Source organism: Nothobranchius furzeri, chromosome 10, assembly GCF_043380555.1.
Source record: "Nothobranchius furzeri strain GRZ-AD chromosome 10, NfurGRZ-RIMD1, whole genome shotgun sequence".
Lineage (NCBI taxonomy): Eukaryota > Metazoa > Chordata > Actinopteri > Cyprinodontiformes > Nothobranchiidae > Nothobranchius > Nothobranchius furzeri.
In genome coordinates, this window is record NC_091750.1 from 50,122,856 (window position 1) to 50,150,122 (window position 27,267).

Below are 27,267 nucleotides of genomic sequence, written 5' to 3' on the forward strand. Positions count from 1 at the left end.
GAATGCGCATTGGTGGGATTGAGGAGCTCCTCAAAGTATTCCTTCCACCGTCCGACTATAGCCTCAGTTGACGTCAGCAGCTCCCCATCCCCACTGTAAACAGTGTGAGCGAGTTGCTGCCTTCCTCTCCTGAGGCGCCGGACAGTTTGCCAGAACCTCTTTGGAGCCGATCGATAGTCTTTCTCCATGGCCTCACCAAACTCCTCCCACGCCCGAGATTTTGCCTCGGCAACTGCCACTGCTGCACCCCGCTTGGCTATCCGGTACCTGTCTGCTGCCTCCGGAGACCCACAGACCAGCCACGCCCTGTAGGCCTCCTTCTTCAGCCTGACGGCTCCCCGAACCTCTGGTGTCCACCAGCGGGTACGGGGGTTGCCACCACGACTGGCACCGGCCACCTTACGGCCACAGCTAGCAACAGCCGCCTCGACAAACGCAGAGTGGAACAAGGCCCACTCGGACTCAATGTCCCCCACTGCTCTCGGGACGTGGTCAAAGCTCTGCCGGAGGTGGGAGTTGAAGACCGTCTTGACAGGTTCTTCTGCCAGGCGTTCCCAGCAGACCCTCACTATGCGTTTGGGTCTGCCAGGTCTACGCGGCATGTTCCCTTGCCATCTGATCCAACTCACCACCAGGTGGTGATCAGTTGACAGCTCCGCCCCTCTCTTCACTCGGGTGTCCAAAACATACGGCCGCAGGTCAGATGATACGACTACAAAATCTATCATCGACCTGTGACCTAGGCTGCCCTGGTACCAAGTGTACCGGTGGGCATCCTTATGTTCGAACATGGTGTTCGTTATGGCCAAACTGCGGCTTGCACAGAAGTCCAATAACAAAACACCGCTCGAGTTCAGATTAGGTGGGCCGTTCCTCCCAATCACACCCCTCCAGGTCAAGCTGTCATTGCCCACGTGAGCATTGAAGTCCCCCAGCAGGACAATGGAGTCCCCTGATGGAGCACTATCTAGCACTCGTCCCAGGGACTCCAAAAAGGGTGGGTACTCTGAACTGATATTTGGGCCATAAGCACAAACAACAGTCAGGACCCGTTCCCCGACCCGAAGGCGCAAGGAAGCTACCCTCTTGTCCCCCGGGGTAAACCCCAACACACAGGCAGAGAGTCTCGGAGCTAACAAAAAGCCAACCCCAGCCCTCCGCCTCTCACCCGGAGCAACTCCAGCAAAGTACACTTTCTGAGATATTTTGTCTAACTAGGATAGCTTCACACTCAGCTGCAAACTGCTCCAGTGAATGATGGAGATCGTGATCTGATGAAGAACCACATCATCAGTAAACATTAGATACCTGATCCCTATAGGCCACTAAAACAGATACTCCCAAACCCTATATGCCTAGAAATCTTGTTCATAAAAGTTATCAAAATAATCAGTAACAAAAAACAACCTTGATGGAGTTCAGCTGTTACTGAAAAAAAGCCTATCTTACTGCTTTGGCAACCAATACAGGCACCTAACAGCCGGGATGAAAGAGCCTTGTACCTCAAAGTCTGGAGTACTCCAACAGGACTCCCCAAGGGACATGGTCAGACACCTTCTGCAAGTCCCAAAAGACATGTAGATTGGTTGGCCTGCACCCTCCAAGACTGTGCAAAGGGTATAGAGGTGGTGTTCTGACTATCTGTGCTTCCTATTCGAATGTTCCTACTGCAATGTGTTACGACAGTTTCACTCTTGTTTAGTGTAGTAACACACTTATTAAGCATGGTTTATTTTAAACAGGTGATATTACTCAAAAATACAGAACTGTAGTATAATTATTAGCAAAAATATACAGTGTTTGTTGTGATTTATTTATGAAAAAGACCGTGTTTTTCATCATTCTGTGAATGACAGTGCACATTGGGAGAAATTTCTTGTTTACAGTATAATAATATTTTACAAGCCATTTCCAAGCTGTCAGGTAAACATACAACAAGTGGTAATATAACAACTTCCAGAGGTAGTGCGTCTCTTCGGGTAAACAGCCTCTGACGTAGTAATCGGTCTGCGCATTTACCCAAAGAAGCACATATCAGCGGGTAGCACGGATAGTCGGAACACCAGTCCAGTAGTCTCGGCGAGGACACCAAACCACATTATGTCTCTAACTCATGAGTAGAACTTACCAGAGAGGCTTAGGAGTGTGATCCCCAGTAATTAGAACACACACTGCAGTCCCCCTTTTTAAATAGGATGTCCACCACTCCGATCTGCCATTCCAGGGAAACTGTCCTTGTAAGAGCTGCATCAGCCAACACAACCCCACTACATCCAGAGCTTTAAGGAACTCCAGGCAAATCTCATCCACCCCAGGGAGAATCACCGAGGAGATGTTTGATCACCTCAGTGACCTCAGAGACTTGAGAACTCAACCCAATGTCCCCACACTCCTCTACCTCACTAGAAGACGTGCCAGTGGGTCTTCAAAGCACTCTGTAGTAATAATGAAGTTATAATATTTACAAAACATTCAAGGTCTTTTATTTAACTGATGATTTTAAAAGGGCCTAAGGCATTGTCATTGCTTTGCCCTTGAGGGATGGAGAGCCTCATTTTCTAAATTCACAAGATATTCGTTCATCATTTTCTGCTATTCCGTGTTTAAAATACCAACTCATTGCGTTCTCATGCATACAGAACACATGGTTATCTGTTGTTTGACTGCTTTTTGTTCCCAGTACAAAAGAAAACCTCCAGAGTACAGTTTTAAGTCTGGTGATTAAAAAAAAAGCATCAAATCAATCAAAGTGTCTGATGATTCCAGCAGAATCACCTCTAAGCTCAGTCTCAGTGTCCATTAGGCTTCCTGGACACTCCAGTGCTCCTCCTGCCCAGTGCCTCAGCTTTTCCAGGTTGGTGCTCTAACATGTCTTCACACAAATTTCCTCTGGGACATCGGCCTTTAGAGGACAGCCCTTTTCTGCCTCATGGCATACCTGAGCCCACTCCCAGTGACAGCACAGGCTTTGAGAATATGTCATACATTCCACCAGAAGCTTTTGAAAAAGATGCGGATGAGCTGAAAGTGATGGGGAACAGATCATTTTCTTCCATCTGACTGAAAGTTGGTTGAGAATAATCAGACCCACTGAGCTGTGAAAGGAATTATAGATGTATCTTTTATTTACACTGATGCCTTTATGGTGGGTTTTGACTCATTGTTTTGCTGGCCAGCCTACAGCTCTCAGCATACTCTCACTACTTTAATGCTGTTTATGGCTGTGGCAGGCAGCTGCTTACAGAGAGAAGGCTTTACAATTCAGCAGAGAAGCCAAAAGAAATGAGAAACAGCAAGGATCATCTCGCTAAACACAGAAAAGCTGTAAGCACTTAAATACCCTGAGAGGTCTGTACACATCAACATCGCAGCTAAATTATTTAGTTTTTCTTTAAAAACTTGAGTGACACAAATTCAAGGTCAATAAAAGTCAGAACTGTATAGTTTATGTCAAACTGAGGTTTTTAGTAGGGTGTTTACCCACAGATAAAAGTGCCAAGGGTGGATTGATTTCCTTATAGGAGATTGTTTTATCTTAAAACAAACATACATCATCAATGTTTAAATTATTGAGATTATAATTTACTATTTTATTAAACTGAACATTTCTAGATTACACAAAAGAATGTACACTCAAGCATCCTCAATGTTCCTGTCAGGCCTTATCTCATTCTCTTGGAGAAACTCAACCTGGGGTCAGAAAGTTCAGTTAAAGGGGTTCTAGATCTCTAAACCACATTTACCTTCTCGTTGAATATAGGCAGCTTGGGGTGTCATATGTAAATGGTAAATGGCCTGTATTTGATATAGCACCTTCTAGAGTCCTAGAACCATATTTAACTGGAGGAGTTACACTTATAGTTCACACACTAAACATGTTCCAGAGCGCTACGTATTTCCATTAATGAGTTTGCAAAAAACAACCAAATAGAGCAAAAAAGAAAAGCGTTTTCATTCAGACGCAGATGTTGTATCATTCTGATCTGCAGCTCACAGGGCTTCAAACGCTAGAATAAACATCATCACCTTGTCAATGTGAACTGTCACATGATTATCAATCACCCAATCACCTGCTTTGATGTCATTTTCCTGCAAATTGTAGTTCTTTGTAGTCCCAGTCTTTGGGCTTTTTCTTGTGCTTCATCGCAATAATACATTTAGACAAACACATCCTACACACATCACACACCCACTACAGACTCCCGACACACTCACACACCACTACAAACAATTTGATTACTCACGGACCCGCTAAGCGGTACATCCTCCCTCCTCGAAGCGGTCGATGCCATTACAGCGTCGGATGATGTTTAAGTTTCAGTTTCAGTTTCCTCACGTATATATTCATGCAATATTCTTTATTATTGTTATTGTTATTATTATTATTATTATTATTATTATTATTATTAGTGAGAAAAAAGGAAAACTAAACACTACTGAAAATTTTGAATAAATATTCAACATTATTATATTACACTCCTGATTATTATTATTTATTTATGTTTTTGTTACAGTTTATATAAATGAGTGTATCTCAGAAACGAATTTATGGAAGCATTTCAAATAAATGTGATGTTGTTTGAAAGGATTGTGTGCAACTTTTTTTCATTGACAATTTTGAGGGATAAAGGTGTGGCATTTCTGTATAATGAAAACTGTGTAAAAACAAAAAAAAATAAATTTTCTATTTTTAAATGGATAATTGCATTTCTTAGTAAATTATTTAGTTGCTATGAACATTTTACATTTATATTATTCAAATTTAGAATGCAAGGGCTGTATTGATGTATAGAAAGTTGAAATGCTCCAAAAAAATGGCACCACAGCATCTAAAAGTGTAAATATAAGTTCTGGCGAACTTGTTCTATGGCAGGTCTTAAATGGTTGACACAAGCCCAAGCTACAGCTAATGCTAGCCCAAGCTGCTACTAAAATTCTCGTTGGATGAGAGACAATTAACAAAATGGAATGTTGGAGCACACGTTTAATGCTTTGGGATTTTTTCCAAACTGAATGAATGCCAGATAGATCTGCATCTTATGTTGAGTTATTCGGATATTGTACGCCCCTATACATAGAAATTCCAGCTTCAGGCAGCATCATAGAGCCATCGCAGTGAATCTGCCAATCTGCACGAAACTCATTTTAATATTGATCTCCTGGCCAAGTGGGCAGGGAACATCAGGTTTTCCACTGTGGGTCTTTCTTATGGGGTTGTGTTGGGCAATATATCAGATCTCCCAGGCCATTGTCATAACAAAGTTGTGTTTGTTATAATGAGGAATAAGAAGATTTCAAATTGTAAAAATAAATAAATAAATAAAAACTTCAAATGTGAAGCAACAACACCCACAACTGGTATTTAGAAATAAATGATTGGTTGATGTCCTACTGCTATGCTTTTTGAGCTGTCTTGCAGAATGTACTGACACTGGATTACATTTGATTAAATGACATCAAACTTCAGTTAGGGTACATTTTACATTTTACAAGGTGAAAGTGTTTTCCTTTGTCGCGTAAAAAAAGTATTAATCATGACCTCCTGTTGGAAAAGCAGCTCAGTTTAATAGCACTCCAGGGGGAAAATGAGATGTTTCTCCAAAGGACGTCAGCACTCCATTATCCAGACAGTTTAACTACACGCAGTACTCCTGAGATTCCTTCACCATATTTAGCTGCAGATGCTGCTCAACCTGTTGAAGAAATGAAGCACTGCTGACAGAGTTGCTTACGGGCACAATGAGAGCACAGGACGCGGATGAATCATGTGTGCAACAAACCATAAGTGGAATGACCCAGACAGATTCTACAATTACTCAAAAAAGATAAAAAAAAAATTTAAAAAAAAGTCTGGCTGCAGGTTGACAAACGCACCGACTAAACATTTCTGCCTGTAATTGCGCTGGTAGAGAAGTGAGCAAGCAAACACAGCAGGTGACCCAGTTTCTCACAGCAACATTGATAGATTAAACTTGATATTAAAAAGAGACTCAACGTCAGTGGAGCTCATGTTAGATCCCATCTTGAGGGAATTGAAGCATCAGACTATAAATAAACAGCCCTAGTGCCTTAAAGTTGTCCTCATGACCAGCGTTCAGTTTACAAGTCATCAGATAAAGTCTAGCAGGAGATGAAGCAGCAGGACACTGATTCAGACACTTGTGTGGAGTCACAGTTGATGCACAGAGGTGCAGAAGTCAAGCTTGTGTTTAATCAAACAGCATTGTGTGTTTTCAGGTGCTGAACGTCAGTGTGATGGAGGGGGAGCAGGTGATGGTGGAGGACACGGGTGGCCAAGAACCATTCATTCTAGCCAACGAGTCGGTCTTGATGAGGGGCCTTGTTCTACGCAGCTGGAGCAACCAGATCTCAATCCGCTTTCGAGGCAATCAACGTCTCAATTCAGGGTTCCTCCGGCTGCACTACCAAGGTGAGTTAACTTTTTTCCAAGTTGAATCCGTCCAGCAGCTGTTACTCTGAGTTTGCTCACAACAAACTGACACAAGAAATTAAGGATTTTTAAAGCAACAATCTGGAGTATTTTTTATCTGACGAATCTAGAAGTTGATGACAAACGAATCGCACCTTATTCCGTTGCATCACTTATTATTATTCTCACTTTATGTTGTTTATTCACATTTATATTAAGCAGCTCAGTTGCCTGGTGGTATGAGCACCCGCCCTGAGACTGGGAGATTGTGAGTTGAAATCCACAGTTGGGTCATACCAAAGACTTTAAAAATGGGACCCAACTCCTCCCCGTTGGACCCTCAGCATTAAGGGGTTTGACTAGGGGGTGTTGTGAATATTAGTCAACAAATAATTTGTAAGCTTTTACTTACTTTTTGGATTCTTCAATAAAATTCATAAATATGGAAATATTTACCGATTTTATTACGTAATTAGGATATCCGGAGATAACCTCGGGGCACCACCCTTTTTAATAAGGGAAAATGAATCCAAAACCTCTTATCAGTCTGTCTTAAAGTTAGTAAAATTCGTTTACGAGCAGCAGTCATAAATTCATGTCACACAAACAAATTCACTTGAGACAAATGCTTAATTGGCAATAACATTTATTAACTAATATACCCACTTCAGCTCCTTCCAAAGTGTTAGCTAATTAATACCCACCAACTTATTTTATCAAATGAATAACAAGTAATTAAATGATGGAATGATAACGTGAAATAATGATAATCTGAGGTGATGTAACTCAAGATGGAGGTAGTTTTGAAACAAAATGGCTGGTCCCTTTGTCTGAGGGAGCAAGGACCCGACCGTGTATAACGGATGTGTGTGTCCTCCCAAACACTGAAAACCAGAATGTGTGTGTGTGTGTGTGTCCCCAAACACGGAAAACCAGAATGTGTGTGTGTGTGTGTGTGTGTGTGTGTGTGTGTGTGTGTGTGTGTGTGCGTGCGTGCATGTGTGTGTGTGCGTGGGCAACTTTCACTTTAACTTCCAAAGCAGTTCAATCACAGTAAAACTTAACTTTCAACAGTGACGTGGTAAGTTTCCATGCACAGTAACTTAAACAAATTCAAAACCACTTCACAAAGATCAATAAACAAAACAAAAGATCAGTCATGAATGAAATATCTAATAGTTTGTCAGCCTGGCCACAGCATAAAACTTAAGATATTAGATGATCCGATGGCGTGTTTTGGTACGGAAGAGAGACCGTATTTACCTTAAAGCAATCGCGCGGTTTGATCGCTTGTTCTGAACTTATTAGAGAAATCGGGAGAGAGAGAAAAGGGAGAGGAAAAGAAACTCTTGACTCCTCGAAACCGAAGCGTCCCTCGGAGTTCAAACGAACCAGATGGCGGTTCCGTTGCTTTTCCGCGGCTCGGCCTCTTGTCGTGTCCGGAGCTGTAGCAGAACGAATGTCTCTTCAAACACCAGCTGAAGCTGGACACAAAGAGGACTAGGTTTCGTTTTTGTCTCTCTTTTATAGACTCGGCTGTTCGGCGGGCTGGACTCTGTGTGGTTCCAGCTCATGCGCGGAACTTGTGTTCCGGGGTTTGATGCCGCTTTGGTGACGTCATCACGTTGCTTCCAGTAGCAGGGAATCATGGGACATGAAGTTGTTGCTGGCGCTGATTTTTAATATGCCTTTTTATTCATGCTCCAGGGCGTTTTTGGCAGTCTTTTGGAGAAATTCCTGCATAGTAATTTTCTCATGAGGGCAGACCCTCAACAGGGGTTAAACCACCAAACTGTTCCTGAACGCCGTCTTCTCTGCAGCTCACCGCTCTCCCAGGTGATGGGCCAAATGCGAAAAAATTATTTCACCAGTGTCTGATGACTAATGGGACTTTATAGACTTCTTTGTTCACGAGAAAAGTCGCAAACCCTGCCTCAATCTTGGCACATTCTCAAATGCTCACGCACGCTCTGTGATTGACTTTGGATGTCTGACGCTGTTTGTTAATGCCGAGTCATTCTCCAAGGGACTCCATGGGATGGGGGTGGGCTTTGCAAAAACACGAGCAGTGATGTATTGCCTTCATTATATCCCAGTAGCGTAAGAGTCTCCTGCACGCTGATTCAAGTAGTTAAATAACCTTTTCTGCTCATCTACCACTGATTATACCCTGGTGGAGCAGAGAAACATCTAAAACAAACTCCAGCCACTGTCCTCCATGTTTTTGTTATTGCTCTGCTCTAACAAGTCTGGTTTTAAACAACAGGTGATTAACCGGCTTCAGTAGAACTGGGAGACATCTTGAACAGGTCTTTCATTGCATCATGTGTTTTAGAGCAAGGAAACAACTATATCTTGTATATTTGTGGCTCTCAAGGCCAAGAAATCCCCGCCATTGTGTAACAGAAACTTTCTTTGGTATTCTGCTGTTATTTATCAGTGTCATCATCAGCAGTAGCTGCAATATTTAACCCTTCATCTGCATTCAAGGGTCACTCTGAAAGAAATGTCTTAATGTTTGATGTGTTCTACATGTTTCCCACAGATTTTAGTCCAGCTTATACAAAGACATTTTTTTAAATAAGTGAAATTTGTGTTAATCTTCGTAAGGGTTCATGCACTTATTGAGATAACAGTAGCATGCATAGCTCAGAGCAAATACTAAGTCATGTGGTTGGATTTTTTTATTGATAACCTCATGAGAAAAAGCCAACTGCACAGTTATTGGTAGCACGTTCTCCTAAGAGCATCAGCTGCAGCTGCAGCCGAGTTAAAACCAGCAGTTGAGATTTGAGCATCACTACTGTTGTGGAGCTGTGCTCACAGCCCGCAGGTGTTTATTCAAAACTAAAGAATGGCTCTTTTGCTGCTGACAGACACTTATTATCACCCTGGCACAATATGATTTTCCCCCGTGATGTATTTTTATTTTTTATTTTTTGCTCTTCTCATCCTCAGATCTGAAATAATCAGAGAACTTTGATGACATATATGCTATTCATCTCTGTCATCTCACCAGCTGAGTTAGACCCACATGTTCGCACAGACATGTGTTGGGCTGGCTCCCTGCAGAGATGCAATGTATAAACACAATACATCAGGGCTTAGCTTTCTCTCTTTAGCTTGTTTTGTGGCAGCAGAGCACACAGCTTGATAAAGTAAAACGTCAGCATAACACGGTGCTCGTGCTTTAAAGTAAATCAGTTTTAAAAAAGCTACATTAGCTTGGTTTAATAATTTGTTCCCAAAGCAGATCAGTATGATGCTTTACGTCAACTTTTGCTCTTTTGGCTAAACGTCTGCAAGCATGCAGTTAAGTAAGAATATGAAGCCTATTCCACTCTCTAATTAATAATACTGTAATTAATATTAATTGCTGTAACAACGCTGTAATTCCTAATCAACAGATCACTGATGTGTGAAGCCCTGCCCCCACACATTCTGATCTCCATTCAAGCTAATCTTGTAAAAATAATTTTCCTTTGCAAACTGATTTGAAAACGTAAATCATCACATGCTATCAAAGTGTATGACAGCAAGCGAGTGGCAGCAACAAAGCTTGTAAGTTGCCATGCTGTTGGTGAATATGATGGCCTGTAATTTTCTGCCTGTGCCTCGCCTGCTTTTGCGTGACATCGATCTTCCGTACCTCTAACAATGTCTGTTTATCTTAGCAATAACACAAAGCAACCACCAATTACATGCCTCATCGATTTTAGGGCTCAGGGGCGGGGCAAACCATGCATTCCACCTCTTTAACGGGGCTTTTTGGTGAGTTAGAAAACACAAAAGGCCATCAAAACTGTTGATAAATCAAAGTTTTCTCAGATTCATGAGTAGTTATTTAGTACTTCATTATTAGTATCATTTATTTATTTATCATTGTGAAATGCCTGTAAGAAATGGGGAATGCAGAGAGGGTCCAGACACAATTTTCTGCCCATTTTCCAAAATGTACCTGGTGTTTCCTGTGTGAAATCAGATTACAGACCATGTCGCCAACATTATGTTATCCACTGGCTTGTGAACTACCGTTTTAAAGCTTCTGCGGGTACGTAAACTAATTAGGTTTTTGAAACCAGAGGTCACCATATTTGATGAGCAGTTTGGTGAGCATATTGCATCTTTAAATCGCATTTTAGGCATACATCTCCAACTTGTTTTTCTGTTCTAAGGTGTAAAGAACAAAATCTATTTATAGACAAACTTGTATGTGAATTTCTTTGAAAGGACTAATCTTTAACAATGGACAATGGAAATTGGTTAAAATGAGCTAACATGGTTAAATACTAGTGACAATTTCACTGTTTTTTATTTATTTTTAATTGTATATTCTTGATTTTCCATCTTACCTGAAAACGTTTACCCTTCAACTCTGCGTATGATACCAGGATCAATGATCAGCTTTCTTTTGTTATTCCTCGCTTTAAAAAAGTAGTAGGGTAACGGGCCTTTTATGTTAACCCTCTGGAGGCAGGCGTTGCAGATCTGCAACAGTTAAAACCTACCTACCTGGTTACTCCACATATGTGTTTCATGAGCATTTTTTAACTCAGAAGTACCCCTGAATGACTTAGTTGTTTATTAAAACTTATTTTGAGCCTAAGAGGGTTAAAGATCCTCAGGACTGGAAAAAATTACCTGCTCATATAAGATCTATTTCCTCTTTTTGCCTTTTTGAAAACTCTGCCTATGGGTATATGAAACCAATTTGTAATTGTTTTGAAGCCACTGTCTGACTTTCTTTTTGTTGTACCAAAGCAGGATTTATTATTATTATTATTATTATTATTATTATTATTATTATTATTATTATTATTAATAGTAGTAGTAGTAGTAGTAGTAGTATGTCCAGTTTTCTTTAGTTATCTATTCATGAATCTTCTCAGTGGTCTTTTGTTAATTATTTTTGCATAGGGTTCATTTCATTCTATAGTGCACTGCCTCTGACTTCTTGTATATTTCTCTATGGTAGCAGATGTTTCATCTCAAGTGGTTTTATCCTCCTAAAATATAAGTTAATAAATAAATAAGTATGTCAATTTTAAATAAATAAATCAGAATGTGCATGTGGTTTGATTTAAATGATGGCAGCATTTTATCACACATCAGCCCCTTAGAATTAAGGTTCAATTACTTTAATTATGAGACCAATTTCGTTCCTTTTGTTACCGAATTTAAAATTCAGGGAAAAAATTTGCTTTTAAATAAAAACGTTGGAGAAAAAATTATGAGTTTACATTATGTTTTCAGCACTGTAATGCTGAGTGTATCACAATCGATTCAACTAGGGATGAGCTAGTACACCACTATCTGTATCTGTTCAACCAACTAAATTATCTGTATCTGTATCTGTATTCGGAATGGGCGTGGCATAACCCGGAAGTGGGCGTGGTTTACATCAATATATTATTTTAAGTCTGAAATTGATATGGAATGATCAGAAGTTGATATGTGTGTGGTTTATTTGAAAACTATTTACAGAGCAGCCTCGGAATTGAGATGAAATATTTTTGATCACAATAGTAAAGAAACTATTACAGAACAAGTGTTTCAATAAAATCAGAACATTAATATTTGAGTGCATGGATTAATACATCTGAACTCATGCAGTAGGAACTAGGAAATATGAAATGCTAGAACCAGACACAACTTTATGTATATTTTTTTATTTTAATTTGATTAAACTGAATTTTTTCTTAACGTTCTTGGCATTTTGCCCCACACAAAGTCAAACAAAACAATGTTGATTAAGGTGTATGTGTGTGTGTGTGTGTGTGTGTGTGTGTGTGTGTGTGTGTGTGTGTGTGTGTGTGTGTGTGTGTGTGTGTGTGTGTGTCTGAGAGAGATAGAGAGGGTGAGAGGGAGAGAGATGGAGTTAAAAAAAATAAAAAACCCGACCGGTACGGAGGTGGTGAGTGACTGATGCAGCACGTCAGCTCTGTCTTGTCAAATGCACCATGTAAGTTACGAAAAAAGTAACTTTAAATATTCAACCGAAAAAGAGGCGAGCTGAAGAAAACCTAGGGAAATCTGAAGAAACGTGAGCAACAGTGAAGCAAGCACAGCGAGATCCATTACTGTCTGTGTGTGTGCGTGGATGAGCCGGACGGACTTCGCTCCCGGCCGGCTAGAGAGTTTTATGTGTAGGGAGGGGCGGGCACTCTATGTGACTGGCCAATCGCAGAGCGTGAGCCGTGGACAGTCAGTTACCCAATGAGGATTTTCCTTCACCACAATTACAGATATTTACGAGGTTTACTCGTTTCATGCTCGTATTCTTCAAAAATGCTTTATCCGTACCGGATACTCATCTGAAACGAGTATCCGGCTCATCCCTAGATTCAACTATTTTCAGTACCTCTACCTCTCTAGCAGGAGTAGCACATTCCTCAAAACCATTTTCAGTTTTCAGCTCAGTGTTACAGCTGTGTAACGATTAAATTTACATATTATTTAATGAACCATAAAATGTGAGATTCCATAGGTAATATGAAATCAATCTTATGGATCTTTGGATAATTTAAACCAGAAGATTAGAACTTTTATTGCAGGGATTATGTAACCACTTCGTATTAACTCAGAGACAAAAGAAAGAGAGTCAAGTTTTAAAGTTAAGAAGATTTATTACTAAACAAGTTAAAACTAGACTAACTTTAAACACTAAACACTCTGTGTGATGAATGGATCTAGGGGTGAATGAGGCAATATGGATGGTGTAGTGTGGAATGTTGTTCGGAACCAGCAAATCCGGAGAAACGATTAGTTCTGATGGGAGTGAAGATGACGTTTCGCTCTAAGCTTTGGTTTGGAGATTTATAACACACATAGAGACGCCATTCTGTCGGTCTACGTACCCTTTGCGGAAGTCCCCGTTAGATCAGGAATGTCGAGGTCCAGCTTGACCTTCTCTGGAACCGAAGCCGGTAGAACAGGCAGCGGTTGCCAACCAGACCGGTCTTGAGATACTTCCAGGTCACGACAGTTTGTTGGCATCTAGCGAGACCCAAAAAGGGGTTGATGGTTCAGCTTTTATTCTGAAAGGAACCGTTGCAGCAGGTGGAACATGCAACAGATTTAATCCAGCTTATTGTTAGGTTCTTTCAGCTGAAGAGGAAAGTTACGGATTGGCCACTCCGATAACTTCTCTAGAACGTTTTGAACTGAAATTAAAATGACGTGGGCATAGTTTTATAATTTGGATGTTTCGATTTACGGTCGAATCAAAAAAAGGACAACAAGAGGGGATTTACCTAACACCAACAAAACCATGCCTCGCGTCAGACCTGGAAGGTTCTGATTTGTAACGGAACGGAAAACTGTGTTTTTTTCCCTTCTTTGCTCAAGACTAGTCTGCATGAGAGATAGTCTCAAGGTCTCATGCATTCCTTCTAACCTGCTTATTTTCAGCTCAACAGAAGAACGAAGAATGAACTCTTTTCTTTTAATTAAGCAAAGAACTCTATTTTAATAAAGCTAATCCAACCAAGTGTTAGTCAATAAATAAGATGTGACCGACCTGTGAAATCAAAGTATTAATTACCTTATTATAATCCTATAGAATATAATAAGTAATATGACTTTAAGTGTTCCAACAGGACTCATTTCACGTAATGTTAAAAAGACATAACACATTCCTTTCACTGATCCAATCAGAATCTTATAGATCTGACGGAGGCATGGTTCTGATGGTGTTTGGTAATTTTTCATTCGACAATAAACCTTTACATCCGAAGTATAAAACTATGCCACGTCAGCTCTAACGCCAGTTCAAAGCGTTGCAGAGAAAGTGACGGAGTGGCCAATCCTGCTCTCAACTCTTTAACTGAAAGAACAACGACAAGCTGAAAAATCCAGTCGCTACTCCAACAGCGGCAGCAGTTCCTTTCAGAACAAAAACTCAACCATCCGGACCCAGGCTTGGGTCTCACCAGACGCCAATAACTTGTCGTGTACCCGGAAGTAACTCAAGACGGGTTTGATCAGAACCGCGGCTTTCCCTACCGGCTCGGACCCAGAGAGGGCCCACTGGACCTTGATATTCCTGATCTACAGGGGAGTTCCACCAAGGGTAGGTCGACCGGCATGATGGTGTCTCATGTGTTTCTGAACCTCCTAACCACAGCTAAATGCGAAGACAACACCTTCAGTTCCCATCAGAACAATCGCTTCTTCGGATTTGTTGGTTCTGATTTAACATCACACGTCATCCATTCACCATCTCATCCATTTTAGTTACACCATACATTTAGTTTTAAAGTCAGCCTAGTTTAATTTGTTAGTAATAAAATTCTTAACTTTTAAACTTGACTCTCTTTCTTCTTTTGTCTCTGAGTGAATACGTAACGGTTGTCTAATCCCTGCATTAAAAAGATCCAATCTTCTGGTTTAAATAACCCTGCGATTCGTAATGTGGATTTCATATTTCCTATGGAATCCTACATCTTATAGGTCATTAAATAACTGTAATCTATTACAGATTGGATCAGAAAAAGGAAATGTGTCATGTAATTTTTAACATCACGTGGATGAGAATGTCTAGTGCAGCTAGTTTAAAGTCATATTCCTTATTAAAATACTACTGATCATAAACATCGTAATTTCACAGATTTGTTCACATTTTATCATTGGACTAACACTTTGTTTGATTAGCTTTATTAAAAATAGAGTGCTTCTGATTTATTAAAAGAAAGAGGCCTTTGTCTTCATTCTTCTCTTGAGTTGGAAAGGAAGAAACATTTTAGAAGCAAATGCATGACCTTGAGGCAGTCTCATGCAGATTAGTTCTTCCTGAGGAGAGAGAGGGTAAATAACCTTTGGTGGGACAGCTCTTTCATGACGTTACAGTTGACAACTACCAAATGGATTTTGTACAAAATAGAAGTAAGATTTTATTAACATAACTTATATTACTTATTTAGGGTTAATATTCAATAAGCCATTCTGTAAAATAATTTTCTGGCTATAATTTTCTGTATGAGGATTTAAAGGGGTCACATTATGCAAAACTCACCATTTGCCTCCTTTTGTGCTGCTTTGTGCATCTCTACTGCCTCTATAAACTCTTTAATGTAAAACAACGTTGATCCATCATCTGTTAGTGTTTGGTTTTAGGAATTATGAGCCTAAAACAAGCAAAACAACATAGAATCTCCTCTCACGTGCAAGAGGGCAGCTGCTGCTCGAGGAGCAGCTGCTTTACTCCCAGCCCCTCTCAGATATTGGAGCTTCTCAGCTTATAGCAGCCTGAGTGGGGAGCAGGTAGACATGGCTAGTTCCAGCTTGTTTTCTTAAAGTGACAGAGTCCTGAAACAGCTCATTATGAAAGGTAATGAAAATGTCAAGAATAAAAGTCCTGCGTTGAGAAATTTCCCGTAAAGAACTAATCTAAAAAATGTTATAATGAATGTTAAAGAGAGACAAATGTTTTATCAAATTTGGGCATGTTGGGGGTGGGGTTAGACATTTCAGGGGATTTGTCTTCTACATGCAATAAAGGGTGTAGCTGAGTTTTTATGCATGCTTAAAAATACAAAAACACTCCGGGGGTTTGTCAAAACTGTAAAATAATTAATTAAACTCCAGTATGATCATTTAATTTCTAGTCCAGATCAATCCTAATGGCCTACTCGTACCTTGGAATAAATGTCCTGTTTGTCATGAACGTAAAACTTATTTACACAGATCTCAGCATTGATGTGAGGAATATGGCTCATAAAAATCGTGTCTGATTCAGTTACACTAATGAGAAAAATAAAAAGAAACACTGAACAAATCCATGAAGAAGACATATCAGTTTGTGTTCCCCTGCTTTGTGAGCAGTGTATCACCTTGTCCTTTATAATGACTTGTGAGTAATGTGACTGGACAAGCGTGGAGAACGAGGCAGAACCATGGAGAGGTTCTCCTCAGCTCCAGGTAATTAATATCTGCTACAGCATTAGCTCTCCCTGTGATGGCAGACTGATGGATGCCTCTATTACATCAGCAGTGCGCCTGACACTTGCAACATGATTAAAGGTGTTTTATGTTCAATGCAGAGACAAGTTGAGGACAGGGGGTGTGAGATGAAGTCCAGTTTAATTTCCTACTATTATATTTAAATTTTCTGTTAATGCATGTAACTCCATTAGCTTTTTCTGTTATTTGTGATTTTATCTATTAGGCAGACTGGTTTATTGCATTTTATATAGGCATTTTTTTATCAATATCCAAAATACTGATGTTGTCTAACTCTTAATTTCCACTAGTGATAGAAACTGGACCCCCACCCCCCATTAAAAAAGAAAAAAATAAATAATTTTAAGTTACTGATATTTTCTAATATTGCATTGTAATACCAGTATTGGGCGATATTAATGGTAGACCGATAATGTCAGACATCTCTATTCTTTTGTAGGGTTAGGTCGTTTTCAAAAAACAAGCATATTCAAAATCTTTAAAATGTGTTTTTAAAAAAATTTAAAGAAATTTTATTATTTTTAATTTCTTGTGGTTTTCAATTAAAGGGACATTATGGAAGTTTGACAGCCAAAACATGTATAGAAATAATACATTTCTTCTTCATACATTCTCCTGCAATGCCCTGGTCCTGTAGAATGAGCCCTGGCATTTTTACTGTGATTGTCTGTTTTTCTGTAAAATCACAGAAAAAGAGAGTTGCTCGGGTCGAGCAGGCTGCTTCATGCACGTTCACGCTCAGGCATAGCCTGTGGCATTTGCTATCAGTAGCTTTAGCAGCAGAGAGAGAGGTAGTGCCAACTCAGTGACTTTGTCGCTATTCCTAACACCTAGTGACAAACCTAGCTACATTTCTGAGGACCCTTAGCTACTTTCTTCTAGATATTTCCTGCAAATTGGCAACAAAATAGCCATTTTTGCTCCGAACCGTTCTTTCATTTGACGTTGTTTCAGGTGTTATCAAGGATGTAAAAGTTACAGATGGTATGAATGTTACTGGTGTGTAGTTCACCTTGTAAGATGTCTGACTCTCATGCAGAAGATGGGTTTGATTCTGGGTGTGAACATAGTTTGTTTAGAGTTTATTTTTTACATTAATGATATATTTTTTTACAGTAAGATGCCCGAATTTTTATTTGAGACTCGCATAACGGCATTGAATTCACAGATAAAAAAGATGTGGGTTCAACTTTCATTTTGAGACATTTTTTCAAGCAAGGGAAGGGAATGATCTGAGCATGCAGGAGGACTAACCCATCATAAACCTTTGTCGGCTGTGCTGAAGAGAAAGGTACAGAACCAAATTTAATTAATTAGCTGCACGTTCTCCTGTCCTCTGTCCTCCGGGCCACACACACACACACACACAAACACACACACAAGGGACTGTCTCAGCTGTTATTTTCGTTAAGGAGTGTGCATGTACAGCATGCGTGCCTCGTGCACGGGCCTACTATTGAAGCTGCCGTTATACTTTTGGCCTGAGGGGGCAATCGCGAGCATAAAAATTCAAAAGTCCGTAAAGTCCCTTTAAATTATTTTACATTAAATAATAATGAGTTATTTTTTATTTTAATTATTAGGTTTTAATTATTTAATTATATTTTTTCATTAGTGGAACTGAAGAGTTTCTTTACAATATAAATAAATACATGAATAATAATTAATTAATTTTATTCTTAAGATACATTTAAAATTACTTAAAAGCTTCCTTGAAAATGTTTATTTTTTAATGAAACTGTTGAAACACTTTTCTTCTCATGAAACGCTGATAAGGTCAGAATGACTCCCAGCTGAACCAATTTGCAGCTTCTAAGATTTTCCAACCTTTAAGTCCTAATTATATCTCTGCGAATGGATGGATATTGTATTTGGGTTTTTGACCGACTTTGACCAATAAGCTGCATAGACGAGTCAGTGGGCCAGAGGACTTCTGCTGGCAGTGATCCACCATTTGCCAAAGGTTCTGAGTGGCATTGATTCAATTCTGCCTTTAGTTCAAAGTTATTTCTCTTTAATAGCTTTTATTGAATAAATGACCATTAAAATCGAGGATTTAACCCAACCACATAAATATCAATAGGCCATATAAGGGCAGAACTATCGTCTGGCTTTGTATAACCGAGTCGCTTTTCCAGAGACAACTCTATTGATCTTTCTGTAAAAAGCAATGCTTTGATTCACAGCCAGGACACAAGGCTCTGGTGGAGCGACAGTCACATCCTCCCACAAGCTTCTTACCAACAATCTGCTGCTGTATCTGCTCATCAGAATAACAGCTGACAAGCGACGCCACAACCAGCATTCTGTCTCGTGAGAAAACATTCTACTTTAAATGTCGACGTGACACAAACCGTGTGATACCCTCCAAATAAACTTCTATTAAGCATAATAACAACCCGTACTGTAGTCATTGTTTTGCTTTGTTTCCTCTTACGCCATTTCATTATCTTCTGCCCTCACCTTGCCAAATTTGATCCAATTCCAGCATTTTACCTGATGACATTCATTCAGGTTACACACACACACACACACACACACACACACACACACACACACACACACACACACACCAGACCCAATCACACAAGCGTGCTGCAGTTAGTCGACCTAAAGTGAAAAGCATTTTATTTGTTTGCCCAAATTCATTTGGTAACTCGCTGTCACTGGCGTCCTCGTCTCAACGATTCAACAGTTCTGCCCCACGCAACAGTGTTTGTCCATTACTGGCTGCTGTAGAGCGGCGTTCTCGGTTTTTAAGTACTTAGACAAATGAAACGTGCATGCGGAATAGAAATAAATAATCATCTGGAGTCTGTTAATACTGATGTTTGGACCCAAAATACTCATTTGTGGTTCCATTTTTGCAGCCAGAATTACACTCTGGTTGCTTGCACTGTTCAGATTTAACTTAAAACAATAGAAAACATAAAATATATATCATATATAATAAAGTTTGTATTGATAGGCTGTAATTGTTTGGAAAAACATTAATAAAAACATTTATTGCTGTTTAAAATCAGATTAATGGATCTATTTGTTTCCTTTCATTTCCCAAAATAAACCTTTTGCTGCTCTTCTGCGTTGTGCATTACAATGCACTTTCATCATTCCAACATATTTGTAATTAAAATGTAAAACTTGGTCTAAAATAGTCATTAAAACATGATAAATTGCCGTGTGTTCACCTGAGTATTTCCCGTGAGTCCATTTCCTCCCTTCAACTCTTCTAAGAGAAAACAACAAAGGACTTAAGCTGCACATCTGTTTCCTGCGGCTCTACAGTACCAGCTAATCTTCCTGGCTGTCTGCACCGTGGATCTATTATTTCTAATGGCAAAACAATCAGGCTTTATGGCCCAGCTCCACATTCACTGGAATGGAAGCAGCACGTAATTTAATACTTTAGGAATTGGCTCCACAATTTTTGCCTCCAGCTCCCCCATTGTATGCTCAATAGGGATTTAAATGCTGCTATGATAATGGCAATAACTAGGTTCATTGGAGCTAGTGATAAACTATGAATGAAATGGATGACCCTAGGGCAGCGCGCTTCGTCCCTGTGGCTCACTGATTTACAGCGGAGCGCGGGCTTGTTTCATAACGACAGAAACCAGCGGTTTGTGCAAATAAAAACACACAAGTCAGTGGTTTCACCAACCTTTATGACCATTATGTGTTTAGGGCTGTTTTTTCCCCATTGCGCTTAAGTTCAAAGAGTGATAGAATGACGTTTCTGAATAGACAATTTAGACTCAAGGTAATGGTAGAAAATATCGATAAAGTGTTCTTTTTCATCTAAAAACACCTGGCTGGAATGAAAACACTTCAAAGCCAAAATATTGCGTAGGGTCTGATTTTTGTTTTTTGTTTTTTTCTTTTCTTGTGTGGTGTTTAACCTTCACTTGTCCAACATCTGTGCATGCGGCACATATTTTCATCCCAGAGTGTGAAACATGGCTGCTGTAATGAAAAAAATCTTGGTACGGTTGTGGTTTCCTCTGGAATACGATCGCTGAGAGATCAGCCACTGCAATGTTTGAAAATGAGAGAAAAACCTTCAGCGCTGATCTGGATTATTTACTTCTGACCAATTGAAAAAAATGTAGTTGGGGAAAAAAAAGAGAAATGGAGGACTTCAAACTTTGAGGTTTCATTTTAGCTGAAATGTGGGATGATTTCCTTCTTATTTTTCTGATCCCTTACTTTTCACTTCTCTGATTTATTGCATTTGGAACATTTTAATTTGAAGAACTACTCAGTCTGAATATCATATTTATGAATATGACCATTAACTTGCATAGTATTATAGAAAAATACTGAGTTAGGGCTTACTTTGGACCATTTCTATTGTTCCATTGCATTCTGTCCTTGTAAATAATGTGTTAATACAGTATTATTAGTTTATTAATACTTTGTAAATTTTGATGTTTATAAACAGTTTAAGACATTTTTTGTACAGTTAAACAGGTTTACTGCTTGATAAAAATGGTAATCTGTCTTATATATGTAATGCATTGTAACTGCTCATCAGTGGTTTATAAATTGTTTATAGCTGGTTAATAAACAGATTTTTTTAACTATTTAATAATCATTTATTTGTGGTCTTATTGTAAAGTAGTACAACTAATACATTAGAATATTTTGTGAGACTTTTAATTTGTTAAAAACTTAATGTTAATGTTAAAAAATATTTGATTAATGTACAGTATTTAATAAAACTTGGCCAAAAATACAAACATAATTAAAAATAGAAGATGAACTAGATGCTTTATATTTTGATGATTATTGATATTAAAAACAACAACAATATTATCTTATCCTTTATCAGCTGATCATCTGAATGTAATCAATTCATCAAAATATCAATGATCTCACTGACTTATTTCTGATTATAATCAGTCATTCTGAATTTTTCATGCAGGCTGAACATGAAAATAGTCTCCTACACCTGTCTCCTGCTTTAGCTTCTGATAGAAAATTGCCGATGAAACTCTGGGATTTGAAAATCGTGACAGATCTACATCTGTCACCATTCATGGACTCAAACATCTTGACTCACAAAAGGAAAGGCTGTTGTTGGTTTAGCGTCCGGGAAACAGTAGCAAACGTCTCGGCTAGTAGAAGCTAACATTAGCATTAGCAACTCCACCACACTGCAGAACTCCCCCAGGCTTGTGTTATTTGTGGAGATAAAACAGAGCAGACAGAGTCAGTGGCAGAGTCGAGTTGCTTTTATCAAATCTGGGCTGAGATGCAGGGGCGGATTTAGGACTGAAGAAGATCCGGGGCGTAACACACACGCGCACACACACGTGACACGTACTAGTCAACATCATATATTTTTGTCTTGTACCACATAATTTTTAATCTGAAGCTACATATTAAGCATTTTCAGGGCAGAGTATTGTTCCTGTCAGTGTTTAGTGTGAGATGATAGTAAATATTCCCTTTCTTTCTCCAACAACTTTACCTGATAGTAAGCTAACTTTAGGCAAACCAGCAGCACAACAAATATTTTCAAATAAGACTCACAAACCTGAGTCAACACCAGTCTCATCATAGCTGGGGTTCTGTCGTTGTACTTTTTGTCTAAGAAACGTCCTTATGTCCATCTTCACTCATGCGTTTCAGGCAGAGACTGTAGAAGAAGCCGGCTGCTGAAGGGCTTCTTCTTCAGTGGTGGAGGCTCAGGCAGGCTGTATACAAACTACCACGTTTTTGAGCCAGCTGCTCCCTCTCTGTTGGACTTTGGTACTGCATGTTACTTCCACGATTTAGATCCGGGGCTTTTCATGAAACATCCGGGGCTTCAGCCCAAGTAGCCGGGCCTAACGCCACCCCTGCTGAGATGTTCAGGAAATAAGCTGACTCAGCTGTGATGTGGGTAACTTTTAATTCCAAGAAAAGATGCCCCAGTACACCCCCCCCCCCACCCCCACCCCCACCCCACACACACACATACACACACATTGATTAAATGAGTATTCTACTCCTTTAAAATGTTTATATGTAATGTTTTAACCTGTAATATTTTTTGTAATATTTTAATTATTTTTGTTGTGTTTTCTGGCAGTTTACTCTTTAATCTTCCTAACTCCTTACTCTTGTACTCTCCTTTTTGCTCTTGTGCATGTAGTTGCTGCTGTGACATAAACATTTCCCCACTGAGGGATTTTCTGTTCTTCTCTATTGGGTTAGGGTTAGGATTATGAGCAGCAATTGTATCCAATGGGCCATTCCCATCTGTACCGGGTCGGCCCGGGCCGGGTAGCGTAGGTTGTTTACATATCTGGGTGGCCTGGTATTTTTCCGGGCCAACCAAGGCTCATTCTCAGCCCTCTTCTCGAGGGGGTCTGCTTCAGGCCGACCAGGGCCAACACACCCACTGCTGACAGCAAATTCACACCTTCCATTAGAGCAAGCCTCTGATTAGTGGGTAGAATCAGCCCACATGGGCTTAAGGCAGGGATGTGTGGAATCAACTGGGCCAGGCTGGGGCCGACTGGGGCTACCCGGCCCGGGCCGACCCGGTACAGATGGGAATGGCCCATAAGTAGCACACTAGATCATGGATTATCCCAGAAGCTAGTTGGTCTGTTAGGAGCTAGCACAAATTAAAGCACAGACATCACTCAGGCTAAAATATGGAACGTGAAGACAAAAACAAACAGTCTAAAAACAAATTATAGCTGTGACACAATTGCCGCTGACCAATTCTGTCCCCCAAACTATTGCTTTCTCATCTTAAAAGATTTGAGGTTCAGCTGGACAAAGTATCTTTAATCTACAGGTTCCATTGTCTAGTTTGGACCAAAAGCAATAATACCCTATAGACTTGGACCAGACCGGGTCCAGAGAAGGAGAGTGTTAGCTGTGATTCACTTTGAATGGATTTTCCTCTCCTGATTCTGTGTAGGCGAAACTTCCTCCTTTCTCCTCTGCAGGACTTTAAGTGGTTCCATTCTGCTGAGTCCAGCTCTGAGCACCGTTGGTAATGCATCCCTAAGAGTTCATCCTCGTCAACCCAAGTTAGTTTGGTCAACTTAAATAGGTTTCTGGTTTATGGAGCTTCAAATCCGCTGCGGTTTTAGCCACACCAGCTTTAGCGAGTCCAATTATGCTGCTATTTCTGTTGTTCATGCATTTCGAGAAGTTTAAAAGTTTTCCTCTGGTCGTTAAAATGCCGACACTAATGAGGTAGAACAATGCTGTTATTAGACAGGAGGAGAAGGTTGTTTAATAGCTTCCATTAAAGACTTGCTTAGCTTACTTCATTATCTATGCTAACTTCCTCTCATTCTACACCATTTATTTAAAAACAGGGACAGGACAACAATGCAAAGCAACTCCAGGAACATTGATCTTACCCCGCAGCAGTCGTGACTCTTTGACAACTGCGACAGAGGCTATTCTTCCTGCAGCTATCATGCTACAGACTCACTGTGATTTTTAGTTTATCAGTAGTAGTTCCATTTGTCAGCGCGCTCGCAGTAGCGTGAATCACACAGCGTTGGTAATTACCATGCTCCCAACGTGTCTGTGGATATTTGCATATTTTGTGTATTAGTAAACAATAATTAACATATGGAGAAAAAAAAGAGTTAGAGGTTGCTTGTAAACCAGCTTTAATTGTGTGCATTTGTTTTTGAGTGAGGCTGACACAAACAGTTGATACGCTGAGCTTTATTTGTTTGCAGAAATAATGAAAAATAAAAAAAAATCCTCATTATATTCAAGCATTTACTGAATTTAAACAGTGATTATGAGTGGAGATAAATAAAAGGACCACTTTTTCAGGATACACTGGATTATCGTCTGTAGTCAGGTAAAATGTTCTTTTCAGGACATGAATTATGCAAAAACGAATACATCATCGATTTCTTGCAAAGTGCTTTTTTTTATTACACCTCTTTGCTCACTTTTTAACTGTTTACAGTGTTGCAGCATCAAAACATGCATCTCACCGAGTTTTGGTGCTAAATCAGTAGTTTACCGCAGCTTTTTAAGCCATTGGACAATATAAACATGCGTTGTATTTCAGTTTTTCTTTGGATTCAAGAGAGAACCAACCACAGAGAAAATCCTGACATTACTAATATCTGACACGTTGTTCCTCTGAGTAATTCTCTGGTTATTCGCTCTTGCATTAGCAAGCCTGACTAACTGGACAAACTCTAAAAATAAAACTGGATTAAAAAATCAACCAGCTCTGATCACAGATGAATTACAACAGGATTTTATTTTTTATTTTTATCGTGTGTCCATCCGATTGCTGTAATTTTCCTAACAGGTATAGCCTGTCCTGTTATTTTGTATATTATGTCACCATAATGGAATTTCTTTAAATAATTTTAGCAACTTTTACAATAATTTTATTTGTGATTTCTTGGTATATATTTTTGTATTTTTTCATACTGGTTTGTCATTTTTTATGTCTGTTGCCTTGTTCACAGCTGTACTTCATAAAAGCAGCTTCCTTTTCTCCTCTTTGATTCACTTTCTGATTGTGTCCTTTTCCAGCCTTTGTGCTCAGCTGCTCATTCCCCAAAGAGCCTGCTGCTGGAGAAGTTTCTGTGACTCACCTCCATGCTGGCGGAGAAGCCTTCTTCAGATGTTTCACTGGATACAAGCTGCAGGGTCCCAAAATGCTCACGTGCCGCAACGCAACCACTCCGTACTGGAGTGGAAAAGAGCCCAGATGTGTGGGTGAGAAATCGCTTTTGTTTGTTTTTCCTTGTGCAGACAGATCCACTGTCTCTAATATGCCTAATTGTGTTTTCGATCTATAAGATGCAGGGCTGTTTTATGTGCTTTTCTACACCATTGCTCTAAATTGTCTGAAATATTTCCTTCAGCTTCAACAATTAAAACCAACAGTAAAATAAATCATTTCGGAACTTGAGAGAATAAAGTAAGGGAGCAATTTTCTCACCAGGTTGTCTTGAGAAACCAGGTAATTGTGATTAACGAAAGCTTTCTCTACATTTTCTCCCGCTGAGTTGATTTGCGAGGCCGACTGTGCACGGCACCTATTCTTTGGAGATGAGGCAAAACAAAGCCATTGGACGTGGCTGCTTTTATTAAAACACCTGCCTGTTCATCTCCTCCTCTCGAAGGCTCATCCGCCTGTTCCACCTTTCACTTTTCCTGCCTGCAGCTGCTCTCAATTTATAGTGTTACTGCTGCCATTTTGCCATGCTTTTCTCTGAGAATCAGGCCCTCTCAGACCCAGGAGAGGTGCCTAGTGCTGTCCTGCAACAGTCCACTGTTGAAGCAATCTGTGCACAGACAGGAACTTTTCCTCTAAAATCCCCCAGTTGATAGTGTCATTACTTTTTTTCATCTAGTTTTATCCCCTAACTCTTACTCTTTTCTTTCTGTTTCTTCTCACAAAGCATCTTGTGGCGGAATGATAAAAAATGCCACGTATGGTCGTATCGTTTCTCCTGGTTTCCCTGGCAACTACAGCAACAATCTGACCTGCCACTGGGTATTGGAAGCCCCCGAAGGCCAGCGGCTTCATATCCACTTTGAGAAGGTGGCTTTGGCCGAGGACGATGACAGGTATGCATAACATATTTGGGGTGATGGTGGCAGAGTAGTTAAGTGTCCACCCCATAATTGGAAGGTTGCAGGCTCGAGCACCACTCAGCCTTTTGCCGTAGTCTTGGGCAAGACACTTAACCCACCTTGCCTGCTGATGGTGTTCGGAGGAGCTCGGCAGCCTTGCATAGTATTATAGAAAAATACTGAGTTAGTTAGCTCCAGCACAGCTGTGGCTACACTGTAGCTCATCACCAACAAGGTGGGATTATGTGTGTGGGTGGGTGGATGGCTGATTGTGCTTTAAGGCACCATGGGGTGTTCTAGGACTCCAGAAGGTTCTCTATCAAATACAAGCCATTTATCATCTCAACATACACCAGTAATCAAACCTAATTGTTTTTTTAGCCTCTAAGAAAGCCTTAGCTAATTTAGAAATGGACAATGTTGGACCTCTAAAGATATTGTATGGGATCTGACACCAATTGATCCCCGTCGGGCTCTTTATTTCCTTTGAGTTGTAAAGTTGGGGCCAATCACACGAGTTACTAAAGACCTCTGAATGGTACTTGACCCATTTGTGGTGATTTTTTAGACAAAGTAGAAATTTTGAGCCAGTTTTGCTATGTGCTTGGATGTATTGTGTACATGGAAGAAACAATGTTGCCATGAAGTCAATCACCACTAATCAGCTATGACATCAGTGGAAAAGCACAACCAATCATGGCGAACAGGACACAAAGCTTGAAAGTTTGGGAACATTTTATAACAACACAAGAGAAGCATGTGCAATGCAACATCAGCAAGGTGCAAGGTAGCTTGCCATCCATGACTCTACAACAGTGATGCATGTTATGACAACAACATGCTAACTTTCTAGTTATGTGCTAACATCAACAGTGAGTTACTTGCATTGACAGCTGTAACTTTAACAGTGGTGGTGGCCATTTCATTTCATTTGGCACACGTCACACGCTTGCTGTAACGTTGCAAACATCACTGTTTACTATAAGAAGAAGCACGTTGCGGCAGACATGATTAACAGTTGCTAAGCTTATTCGCTAGTTAGCTGCTAACATTACAGTAAGCTACTTGTAATGATAGCTGTTACTTTAAAAGTAGTTTCACTACCCCTAACACGTGTGTCGTGTTTGCTGTAATGTTACAAACACTAATATTGTTGACGCTACGTTAAACTGTTACGAAAGCATTCTTCTGTGGATGATCTTGCTACCAAGCCAGCATTATTTTTTTGCTTTCTTATCCCCAGTGGCTTGTTTTTCTTATTTTCCATAAGTTGAAAAGTTAATTAAAATTTGTTGAATGTGTCA

The 27,267-nt window shown here is 39.9% G+C and overlaps 1 protein-coding gene across 3 annotated transcripts in view; it reads left to right on the plus strand.

Moving 5' to 3' along the window:
• LOC107386594 (seizure protein 6 homolog) overlaps positions 1 to 27,267 on the plus strand; it is a 140,820-nt gene that overhangs the window by 88,733 nt on the left and 24,820 nt on the right. For all 3 annotated transcript variants that reach the window (XM_070555733.1, XM_070555734.1, XM_015961102.3), the window contains exons 4-6: positions 6,238 to 6,430; positions 24,914 to 25,099; positions 25,789 to 25,957. In XM_070555733.1, coding sequence (XP_070411834.1) covers positions 6,238 to 6,430; positions 24,914 to 25,099; positions 25,789 to 25,957 — 548 coding nt within the window. The remainder of the gene's footprint in view (positions 1 to 6,237; positions 6,431 to 24,913; positions 25,100 to 25,788; positions 25,958 to 27,267) is intronic.